The 12,241-nt window shown below is 32.0% G+C and overlaps 1 protein-coding gene across 3 annotated transcripts in view; it reads left to right on the top strand.

Annotated features, from left to right (window-relative positions):
- The window catches only part of NSF (N-ethylmaleimide sensitive factor, vesicle fusing ATPase), a 64,335-nt gene that overhangs the window by 10,862 nt on the left and 41,232 nt on the right, over window positions 1-12,241 (top strand). For all 3 annotated transcript variants that reach the window (XM_034415991.2, XM_034415992.2, XM_034415990.2), the window contains exons 4-7: window positions 114-153; window positions 7,303-7,469; window positions 8,950-9,057; window positions 10,188-10,263. In XM_034415991.2, coding sequence (XP_034271882.1) covers window positions 114-153; window positions 7,303-7,469; window positions 8,950-9,057; window positions 10,188-10,263 — 391 coding nt within the window. The remainder of the gene's footprint in view (window positions 1-113; window positions 154-7,302; window positions 7,470-8,949; window positions 9,058-10,187; window positions 10,264-12,241) is intronic.

Genomic DNA, 12,241 nt, shown 5'->3' with positions numbered 1-12,241 from the left:
ACAAAAGTTATTCATTATAAATTTAGAAAGATGTTTTCCTTTGTGAATATATATGCATATTTAATGTAGGTAAATGATTGTTCTTTTTCTTGTATGCATTTTTTTCTCTATAGAGAAAATGGGCTGGCCTTTCTATTGGGCAAGAAATAGATGGTAAGTTTTTACTATAATTATTGTTCGACCTAATCTAATTGAAACTTTTTTTTTCTAAAGGCTTTTATGTTGGAATGAATTCTGTTGCATTGCAGGTTTTTTTTAATCCTCTTTTTGCTGTTTGGCATTATCTGCATGAAATACTGTGTTGGGATAGTTACACTGATCTTTAAATGTCTGTTTTGTTGTTGTTGTTGTTGTTGTTGTTGTTGTTGTTGTTGTTATTATTATTATTTCTCATCTCTAAATAAAAGCTTTATGTAAGATATTTAAAAATTAAGGATAATAAAGATAAAATAAGCAGATCAAAAGAGAAAAGAGCCAAACAAATAGATACATCAGAAAAGAGAAATGGGGACACAGTGCATTTTACCTTATTAAATAATCAAATGATAAAGGAGCAAATAAAATATCCCTTTGGATGAAGTTAGAAATGAATTGGTGAAAAATTAACAACTGTAAATAGATACCTATATGATTTTTGCATTTGAGCGCATGGGGGCGCAGAGGTTAGAATGCAGTACTGCAGGCTAATTCTTCTGACTGCTGACTGCCAGCAGTTGGGTAGTTCGATCCTCACCAGCTCACGGTTGACTCAGCCTTCCATCCCTCCAAGGTCGGTAAACTGAGGACCCAGATTGTTGGGGGCAATATGCTGACTCTGTAAACCACTGATAGAGGGCTGTAAAGCATTGTGAAGTGGTATATAAATCTAAATGCTATTGCTATTGATTTGCATGCATGCATCTTGCTTATTCCTACAGTGGTATCTCACGGAAATTTCACCCTTTTCACCCCAGTCCCTCTCAAAAAGAATGTTAGCAATGAGATTCTTGTCTGTATTATCAAGGTACTAATATTTTCTCAAGTGCATGTCTGTTGCTTTATAACTGCAGTTAGTTATAATTCTACGAGAAGCAAGTTTTTAGGAAGAGATGGATTCTACCATTTCATCTTACACAGTAAAAACTCGTATTTTTATTGCTCAGTAATATAAGAAAACAAATGAATACACTTTTCAAGCATCCTAAATTGCTTTTTGATGATTTAGACAAAACTGTATAGCCATTACAGTATAATAACTGCATTTATTGCCTCTTTGCATCTGTTAAATCTAACATTACCATCACAGATATATTCTCTTTTCAGTTAAAGGTGTTTGTTTCTCAGCTTTTTTTATCAGAAAATTTCCCATAGGGAGTGTGGAAATATTTTCCTACAAGACAGGAAGGCTAATTAGTGATTGCAATGGTATAATTCCCACCTGTATCTAAATTTGGAGGTTGTTTCCTAAGTTTGAATATATTAAGTTGATGCATGGAAATATACACCTTTGTGTAGCATATTTTCTAATTTCTGCCACTGCCACTTTTTTCATTTTTAGTGACTGTAATGCAGGGCATAGCTGTGCAGTTAGACCCTGTCTTTACTTTTTAAGGCTTTGATAAGTTTTGTCGAATGAAATAAAACTGATTGCAATTCAGAGAAGAGGAGAAGAGAGTTACTTAATTTTTGCTATAGTCAGGGCCAGATTTTCCTATAGGCTAACTAGGCTTCAGCCTAGGGCCTCAAGATCAAAAGGGGCCTACATTCAAATTGTTAGCAAAATTAAAATTACACTTTCACTATAGGTGAAAGGGCCTCATAAGTGGAATAGCCTAGGGCCTCTTTTCATCTAAATCCGGCCCTGGCTATAGTTGCCAAAATTACTAGAAAATGAATTCTACCCTCTGCAATACTGTTTGTATCCCTGATACCTGCAGTAGTTAAATCCAAATTCTTATACAGGAAATTAAGTCAATTGCATCTGAGGAAACATGTTGATGGCAACCTCCCCCCCACCTTTTTTTTTTTTAATCTTTGAAGCAGGAGGATTGATCCTCTAATATTGTATAGGGAATTGTCCATTCATGGGAGGCTAGGGGAGATATTGTATGTATCCATATTGAGCATTTATTTCCAGTCCTCTTTTTTTGTAATAGCAATTTCTTAATATAAAATAAAAGCACATTATTGCAAAAGCAAGAAAGATTTTAATATGCTTTCATAACTGATTTGGAGTTACACATTTGACTACTTATGTAATGAATGCTTCTTGATGCAGAATGACAAGTATTATCCTCCCAATAAGGAATCTGAAGGTCAGAGATAAAAACGGAGGCTAGATTATAAATAGTAAAAAAAGATTTGGCAGAGAAAATATTTAAAATTCAGAGGAATTCCATAATATTTTGAAAAGATATAATTTAGAAAGAGAACACCTATTTAAAAAATAGATTGGTCTAGATAATATTGATGTTGACGATAATTTAAACTTGTATGTTACCTTATTTATTTATTTATTTATTTATTCAATTTGTATCCTCTCCGAAGACTCACTCTTAGAGTCACTCTTAATGACTCTAAATGAAGAAGAATCATTACAAATTTGAGAAATCTACAGAATAAACTCATTGACAATATATAGAAGAAACTTACCATGTGTATATTCATCAGGAAATGCTGATACAATGCTGACTTTAAAAGGGTGTAGCATTCTTTAAAACGTGGACATATAAGAGATTTTATCAGATATCATTGGATAGAAAGTGAAGAGATATGAGATTTTTGACAACCCCAAGAATGATAGAGATTAAATGCAAATGGGCGTCTCAATTTCATCTGAAGGTTTTTAGAAATGATTGCAATAATAGAAGACATTAATAAAATACTTGCATCATTAACAGGAACAGAGTAAACTAAAGAACTCCCAGACAGATCAAATACTGGATCAAGCAGTAGCTATTCTTTCATAAATGTAATTAATAGTTGACACCATGGATTAAATCAAAATATTCTCAACAAATATTAATGAACTAAAAAGAACCAATTTAAAAGGGGAGAGATTGTTGAAAATTAAAAAAGGGAAATACATATCTAATAAAGGTCTATATTTTTAAAAAAGACAATCTAATTTACTAGAATATAAAGAGATCAAAAATTTGGGACCCCTGGTAGACAGGTAAAAATGCACTGAATCAGAAACTTAGAAGGGAATTTGAAAAAATATATACATAATGAAGCAGGGAGATCACATGGAACTAGGGAAAATTGCAGTTGCTTCAATTTATGCTTGAAACAATAATGAAGCAAAATCTTATGAAAATTACAGCGAGAGACATGCAGATTCTTGGATATATTAATATTTCTCTTAAAATATTTATAATTTAATTTGGTTGTTACAAAAGTAATTGTATGAACAGGAAAAGTATTCTAGACTACATGTCTTTGCATTTTCTCTTAGACACATGGAGACCTAAATATCCTTTAGAAAAATAATCCATCTACTTGTTTATTATAAAATTTAATCCAAAACAGATATTTGTTGGTTTTAGTGACAAAAAGCATTCTATCTTTTTTATTGATAGATTTATAAAAATGTCCAAATTTATTCAAGAATAATTACTCACAAACTTATGGCAGGAATCATAAGATAGAAAAAATTAAACTTGTTCTGGTTAGAAGGAATATTAGTGGTAAAAATATTACCCAGGGCCAATATTTTATTTCAAACATTATCAATAAGAGCTGAAAAATAGATTAAGTGAGAAATAACTTACCTTATTTTGTTAAGCAATTTTTTTTAATTAAATTTAGAATACAAGATGTGAAAGAAAAAATATGGACTGCCTCTATCAAATCTTATTGATAATAAAATTTATTATAGAATCAAAAGTTTAAGTTGGATGACAGGTTGAATCATATTGCCATAGAGAATGTTTACATAAATATTTTTGGTTGGATGCAAATATAGGTATTACTTTATAAGAGATTATTCAGTCATTAACAGCATGTAATAGTATATAATAAATATAGGGGATTTACTGTGGCCTTATTACCAGTTGCTTCAATATTAAATATTTATTTTCATGAAAGTATACATACAAAAAGTGATCAGAGGGGAGTTAATTCATATTGATTGCAAGATTTAATAAAGATGAAAATTTTTTGAGACAATGGTCAGAAATCCCTTATCAGTTCAGAATTTTAAAATAACTGGAATAACAAAACATTTCAAAAAAGTAGGAACACTTCTAAAAATATATAACACAACAGTCAGAACATTTGTTGAGGCTTATTTATAAGTTATACTTACAACTCGGAAGTAGAATAAGTCCATTATTTATATACCATAATATAACACCAAAGAGATAAGTATAAAATTTAGTGTGAATATTATGTTCAGAGTAAACTGTTATAGATATTTTAAAATAGATATATACATACTCAAAAATTGCTGGAAATGCAATACAGATAGTCCTCTACTTATGACCCCACTCAGACTTATATACTGCTCCATAGTGCTTTACAACATACTCTGAGCAATATACAAATGTCAGCATGTTGCGCCCCCCCCCCCCAAAAAAGGAGAAGACTATCTGTAATCAGGATAATTTTTTCATACTTGGTGACAATATGATAAAATTTAACAATTCTGAAAGATAGTTCATTATAGAAGGAAACTAATGTTAAATATCAATTCTTCTAAGAATTATTAAGACTTATTTTGTACAAAGTATGTACAGAATGGATTCTTTATATGATATCAGCTGCAAGTAATGTTCCTTCTAATTTTTGACACATTACATGTGGGGAAAAGAATTGTGTAGCTTTCCCAAATCAAATACAAATTTATATGCCGTAATACAAATATGCAAGTAAATTGCAAATACAAATATAGCAGCAATCATACCTTTATTTCTGCTAAATTTCACATTTATTTACTTATTAAATTTATTATGAATACCTATTTTAAATGCAGTAATCCTAAACTGATCACAATAAGGCCAATAAGAATAATAAAATAATTGTGTCACCCATATATTAAACATCACTATTCCTTCCTGTTGTGTGCTCCATTGGATAATTGTTGATATTTTGTAAGCATTTAAAAATTTTGTTTTTGTGAGCGGGAAGGATTTGACATAGTCATGAAAGAAGAAATTAGTGAAGGGAGAGGATTGATTATTGTAATTAAAGAATTATTGTAATTAAAGAAAGCAAAACATCATGCAAAAAGCCTTTCATTTCTTTCATTTCCCCCCCCATAATTTCCTTTTTTCATCTGGATGTATTCTGAATTAACTTAAGTTTCATTATTAATTTAAAAATTGATTTTTTAATAAAATTAACAACAGTCGAGGCCGAAAAGTCAACACGTGTTAAACTTTTTTTGGAAGGAGAAATCAATTAAAGGTAGCCTTTATGACCACCACTGAGCCCAAAATTTCTGTTGCTAAGATAGATAGTTATTAAATGAGTTTTGCCCCGTTTTATGATCTTTCTTGCCACAAATGTTAAGTGAGCCACTGCAATTATTGTTAGTAAGGTGATTGTTAAGTGTTCTTTGTCATTTTGATTGCTTTTGTTAATTATTGATTTTTAATAGTTAAATTTTATGTATGTATTTTTATATATGGTATTAATAAAAAGTTACCTTGAAAATTCCTGTTCAATTTTATACAGTTTGTAAATCTTTTTTTAACAGCAATGGCAATAGCACTTAGGCTTATATACCACTCTATAGTGCTTTATAGCATGCTGAGTGGTTTATAAGTCAGCTATTGCCCCCAACAATCTGGGTCATAATTTTACCAACCTCAGAAGGATGGAATTAAAAAAAAACTACTTTTTATTAATTGCATTTGAAGTTACCTTTAAAAATAAAATGAAAATGTCAAATCAACTAAGCAAACAATAATAGCCAGTTGTTTTTCAGTAAGTTTAAGTGTAAATTAGATATTCAGTTTCAAGGAGTGATACATTGTGGACGGATACTTTGATTATCATAATGCTTATTGTCCAACAATGATTCTCAGGGCAGATTTGACCATTTCGTTCAACATATTTTATGATTCCACATCAAAAATATTTTGTGACACAATGAGCAGTCCTAGTGATAGACTCATTTTGTTTAGGAATGAAAATCGGGTGGTGTTTACCAGAAATGAAAAAGTTCTTGTGTTTTCTATCTAATTTACCTACTGGTATTGTAGATGGTAGGGAGTCATTGGCCCTGCAATGAAGTATTTGGTTATATATCTGAAATCATGTGTGGGTCCCATGCATTTGGTCTCCATTTTTAAAAAATGTGATTATGGTTAAACACAATTGGTAACAATTAGTTTTTTAATAAAACAATAATTTTAGATTCTATATATAATTATTTTATACCTTTGCATCAGTAATAGGGTCTCTGGTTTATTTGGCTAAAACCCCCATCTTAATTTCCAAGCCCTGAATTCCATTACCAGTAATAATCATGTAATAACATGATTTGATAAAGGCTTTTTTGTGAACAATCATGACTTTAAAGCTGTGCATCAATATGTATTGATTGTCTTTTATTAAAAAAAAATACTCTTTTTCTTAACTAAAAAGAACCTTTATTGTTTTGTGAGAAAAATGTGGGCAGGTAAAAAAAAAAGAAATAAAATATAGTGTACGAGCTCAATTAGTTTTGTCTCTGAAATTAAAAATAATAATGTTTTGTAGTCCTTAGCCTGTTTATGTCAGTGTTAATAGTTTTATCTGTGTTGAAAAATAAATAAACATAACCCAGAGTATTCATCACTATCTAACTTTTTTGGGGGAAGAGTTTGTTCTTCCAAATAGAAGCCATCTAGATTTTCATACCATTTGTTTTTACATTATATCTGAACAGATGACCCAGAATGCCTGATCTTTAACCTGCCATCTAGAAAGCTGCTAATTAAAAAAGAAATTAAGTATTCATAAATGATTCAAAGGGATAGAAAGTCTGTAGGCACCTACAGAGTCCTTAGAATTCACACAAAATGATAACAAATCTTTCTTCTAAAAAGACATTTTTGGCTCATATATTCATTTTTGAATTAAAAATTTTATCCACCTCCAGTCATTTCTAAATGCAATATCAATCAATCAATCAATCAATCAATCAATCAATCTATCTATCTATCTATCAATGCATTAGAAGCACATCATATTATGAGCAATTCATAATATCCATTTTTTAAAATTAAATGAGTAATGTCCCCCCCTCGCCACCCCCACCCCCCCACCCCGCTTTGGACACAAAGTTCTACTGAAAGGAATCATGGTTGAAGAATGTTTTTTCTTTTCTCACAGTTTCCTTGTATAACTTTGATAAGACCAAGCAGTGCATTGGCACTATGACTATTGAGATAGACTTCCTGCAGAAGAAAAATGTTGACTCAAATCCCTATGACTCAGACAAAATGGCAGCAGAGTTCATCCAGCAATTCAATAACCAAGCATTCACAGTTGGACAGCAGGTTTGTGCTCCAATTGTTTTATACATTTGTGTGTTTCTCACTTAGCAATAACCTTTATATTTGATACCAAGATGTGGAATAATTATGAATGATAAGTTGCATGCACTTTCTTTTATATTGCAAATAATAAAAGGCCATCTGTTAGCATATACTTATATATTTTTGTAGGCTACAAACTTTATGGAATTGTTTTGGGCTCTTGATGCCTAGATGTAGGCAACATTTTTAAGGACATCACTTAAAAAGCTGTTGATTGATATAATTTATTTATACAACCAGAATATCTCAAGTAATCCATGGTATTCTGGAACATTTGTTGGAGAAGACCTCTGTTTGCTAGAATCTTTTGCCAAATTGATCAGAGCAGAAATGATAAGAAGCTAGATTGACCAGTGTAGGGATGGTACAGGACAAGCTATATGTTTATTGTAACCATTAGATAGGATAATAATTGCAATAGAAAATAAAAAATAAGTTATATTTTCATCATTTCTTAAAATTATTTCTGCTACTAAGTGCAGATGGATCCAGTGATTCATGGTGTAAGAGATCAAGGAATGTATAATAGTTTTTTTCTTCGTCCATTCAGTTGTGTCTGACTCTCTTCCTGGAGGTTTTTCAGAAGTAGTTTGCTTTACCTCCTTCCTAGGGCTGGGAGAAAGTGACTTAGTTGGCTTTGTGCCCAAGTGTTACTAAGGTGATTAGTAATGCAGAATGGAAGTAAATAATGTATAATTGATATTGGGTTTGAAATTGAAAAACAGTGCCTTCCAAATGCATTCAGATGATTACTTCCAAAGTTCCCATTGAGTATGAAGAATGGTTGGAGTATTTCTTTAACCCAAATAATAATAAAAATAAAAATAAGATAAAACCTGATGGTGATTAAAGGAGACATGAAGAGACTTTTACTCAGGGATGTGATTTTTCAGCAACCTGTAGTTCAATTTATAGAAGTAGTCTTCGACTTACAACCACAATCGAGCCCAAATTTTTTGTTGCTAAGTTAATTTTGTCCCATTTTCCGACCTTTTGTGCCATAGTTATTAATTGAATCACTGCAGTTGTTAAGTTAGTAATATGTTTGTTAAGTAAATCTCACTTCCCCATTGACTTTGTAAGAAGCTCACAAATGGGGATCACATGACCCAGGGACACTGCATCTGTCATAAATATGAGTCAGTTGCCAACATTTGAATTTTATTCACGTGACTATGCAGTGGTTGTAAGTGAAAAATTGTCATAAGTCACTTTTTTCAGTGCTGTTATAATTTTGAATGGTTACTAAATGAACTGTTGTAAGTCGAGGACTGCCTGTACTTCTGCTCTAAAATTTGCAGATCTGCAGAGGCCCTGATCTTCATAGCATGTACCATCTTCTGATAACTAGGATAAACCATATCACCCAATTTTGTATGTGGAACATTAGTTGTCTATCCTGTTATATTATCTTAATGTGTATTTTTCTTTACTCCTGCAGCTTGTATTTAGCTTTAATGATAAACTTTTTGGCTTATTGGTCAAGGACATTGAAGCTATGGATCCTAGTATTCTTAAAGGAGATTCTGCCACAAGTAAAAAACAGAAGGTAAGTTGCATAATTGTATATGTATGTACATGTACATGATCTTAAGACAAAGATCATGACATGAAAAATGGTAGCTGAACTTTCAAGCTCCAGAATTTGGGAAAGTGCACTCTTTGTGGTCTTCTTGGAGGCACTTTGGCCAATCTTGTATTAATTGTATCTGAATATCTCATTTGATTGAGCAAACAGCAACTTGAGGGGTTCCTAGCATTCTCCAAGACCACATCTCTTGAAATTTGGCAGAAAAATTGCAGTCTGAGAACTTGATTTTCTTGCAAAACAAACTGGCATGTTAAGAAACACCCCCCCCCCCCCGGAAGCTAAAATGGATTGCAGATTTCAGATCCTCCTGATTCGGGGATGTCATCACCATGTCTGTGAAATTGTTTGAAGTCTAAACAAAAGGTACATCCCCAAATAAAGTAATTACTTGATTTTTAAAGGAGAAAAAGCATTGTACTTTTATTATTTGGTGAATTAATATTAATTTTTCATAAAATGAACTATACAAAACTGTCACAATCCTAGTTCTTAGACTAAGAGAATTTCATAATCAGTAAAAATCAAACCAACCTTGAGAAGTTGAAGAAATAATACAGAAAATAAACATTTTAAGAAACAGCATATGGCTCAACAAAACTTCTAGAAATAAAGATAAAATCCTAAGTGCCAAATATATCTCATGGGAGTGTCCAATGTTTTAAGGTAACATTATCCCTCATTAAATCAGTTTTAATTTGTCATATATAAATATGGCAAACTTTGTTTACATTATTATGTTTGTTCTTATATTAGAACTATTCTGTTCCCACTTGTGTCATTTCCCAGTTTGAGTGATGGTATTTTCTGCATCCACCTTCTGTGCTGGCAGCTGTTTTCCTTTCTAGAACCTTAGATGCCTGATCCTCTTCCTGTTTTCATAGATTGAGCAGGGAGCAGATAATCACGAATTAGCCTCCTTTGAACATGCTGCTGAAAATAGCATGAAGGCAGAATGCCAGTCAGATTAAAATAACTTTATATTCTTCTGTTGGCCAATTTGTTTCTTGCCTTCTCAATCTCAGTGGGAAATATTGAAAATGTCATTATTCCTAAAGGCTTTTATTTGTGTATTTTGTTTCCATGCTCAGATTGAAATTGGTCTTGTTGTGGGAAATAGTCAAGTTGCATTTGAGAAGGCTGAGAGTTCTTCTCTCACTCTTATTGGTAAGTCTAATGATGAGAAATAGTTTTGGATTCCAACCAGAAGTCACAAAAGTTATTAATTCGTTTTTAACTAGTCTGTCTCCCCATTTATATGGGCTTAGTCATAGTAGGAGAAGTCTAGTTCATCTTTTCTGACCAACGGATGTTATTAAAGTCAATCAGCTTTTAGGAGCTACAAAACGTCAAATGCTTCAGTTTCCTGAAGACACTGTTCTTTAACCAAAGGTACTAATGACATCTTGGTTTAAGAAAAACAAGAATATAGAAAAGAGTTGGTAATAACTAGATTCAAAGGAAAATTACAGTTTTTGAGCCTTTAAAAGAAGCATGGAAAAAATTTCAGTAGCCAGAAATATAAGGAGAGATGCCACCCACGTAATAATCAAATAACCTATAGCCAGATCACGAGAATGTGAACCAGTTACTTTTTATTGGCATTTACAAATTTTAGATACCTTTGTTGGCTCACATTCTTAGGTAAATCTACTTTAGTCATGCTCCTTTGAATTGATACGTAAAGTGAATGGTGGTTAAATACATTTATTTTATTTTTAAACTGCCTTTTAGAAATGTACTCCTTTCTAGTAAATATACTAAGAATATCTAAAAATGTGCATATTAAAGAGATGCATTAGGAGAAAAGTTGGCAAAAACAAATACACCATGGGAAGTATATTAAAATGCATTTGTTATATGTATTTTTCTTCACAGATAGACTGAGTTGTATGTTGGTGCTGCCAATTGTTCTTGTACAGCCTCTCTATTGTATTGATCATGTAGAATTGTATTCCATCCTGAGGGGACTTCTTAAAATCCATGACGATGCTTATGATTTGTACATATCTCACTTTTTATCTCAAAGTGGCATATATAGTACTCTTCTAATCTTGCCTTCCCAGCAAAACCATTATGGATGGGCAGGCTGAGAAACAATGATTGCCCTAGATCAGTGAGTCTGCCTTGATGAATGAAGAATCTAGGTTTCTCAGGTCTTGGTCTAACTCCTTAACCATTATATCACATTTTGGCTAGACAGTTCCTTTCTCTGCTGCTTTTTCAGATGACAAAAAGTCACATCACTGATGACCCCTGGGAAAGTCATTTCATAGAAACTGATTGAAAAATGAGGGATTTTCTACATTTTATTTTATTTTATTTTATTTTCATTTGGATGTGGGAAATTCTTCTTTCTCTAACCTCTGGATATATTATATGCAGTATGCCATGCCTAGGATAAAAAGCTGATAATATAGATATGCCACTAATCTGACATTGTAGGTTGACAGAGAGTTCCTTTGAAGGATTTTATCAGGGTCTGGGAACAATCTATAAATGTTTTTATGATTACATGTATGTTATATAGCATGATAAATGTTACATTTTATGACAACTTTGTGTTTTAAATCAATTTGTGGTATATTTTTGAAAATAATCTACTTAATTTAGCAGAAACTTGCATTGCTTGCTAGTTCTACTAATTATGTTTGAATTTGCTATGTTATAACCACTTTTTAAGATTAGAGAATGCTTGTGGGATTTGATGGTTGATAAAAGATGTATTGCGGAATGAAAGAAAAACCGCAATTATTTTGCTGTCAGAGTTTCAAATACCACTTATTGCCAGGATGTGGCAGTATTGAATAAGAAAAATAAAATGGAAAAACTGAGTGGTTAATTTTGCTGCTTCCTTGGAAATAACATAAAATACTAGAGCCCTGCAACTTAAAAGCTAACCATTTACCTTAATTCTTTTAACTTAATTTCCCTATGACCTCCCTGCACCTCTTTCATAGATAAGAGTGATAGCACTGAACTTTTTTTTTCAGAATCTAGACTAAAGTAAAGACATAATCCTTCTCTCCCCCCCCCCCCACACCTTTGATTCCTGGATTTATGGCTTCAAGCCTCTGTACTTTCCTTTCTGTCAGATAATACATCCCCTCATAACCAAAGCCCTATCTATGGTCTTGTACTTCCC

This window comes from Pantherophis guttatus, chromosome 4 (assembly GCF_059756535.1).
Source record: "Pantherophis guttatus breed Tessera chromosome 4, ASM5975653v1, whole genome shotgun sequence".
Taxonomy (NCBI): Eukaryota; Metazoa; Chordata; class Lepidosauria; order Squamata; family Colubridae; genus Pantherophis; species Pantherophis guttatus.
Note: the sequence above shows the minus strand (reverse complement) of the source record. Positions and strands in the feature narration are given on the sequence as shown.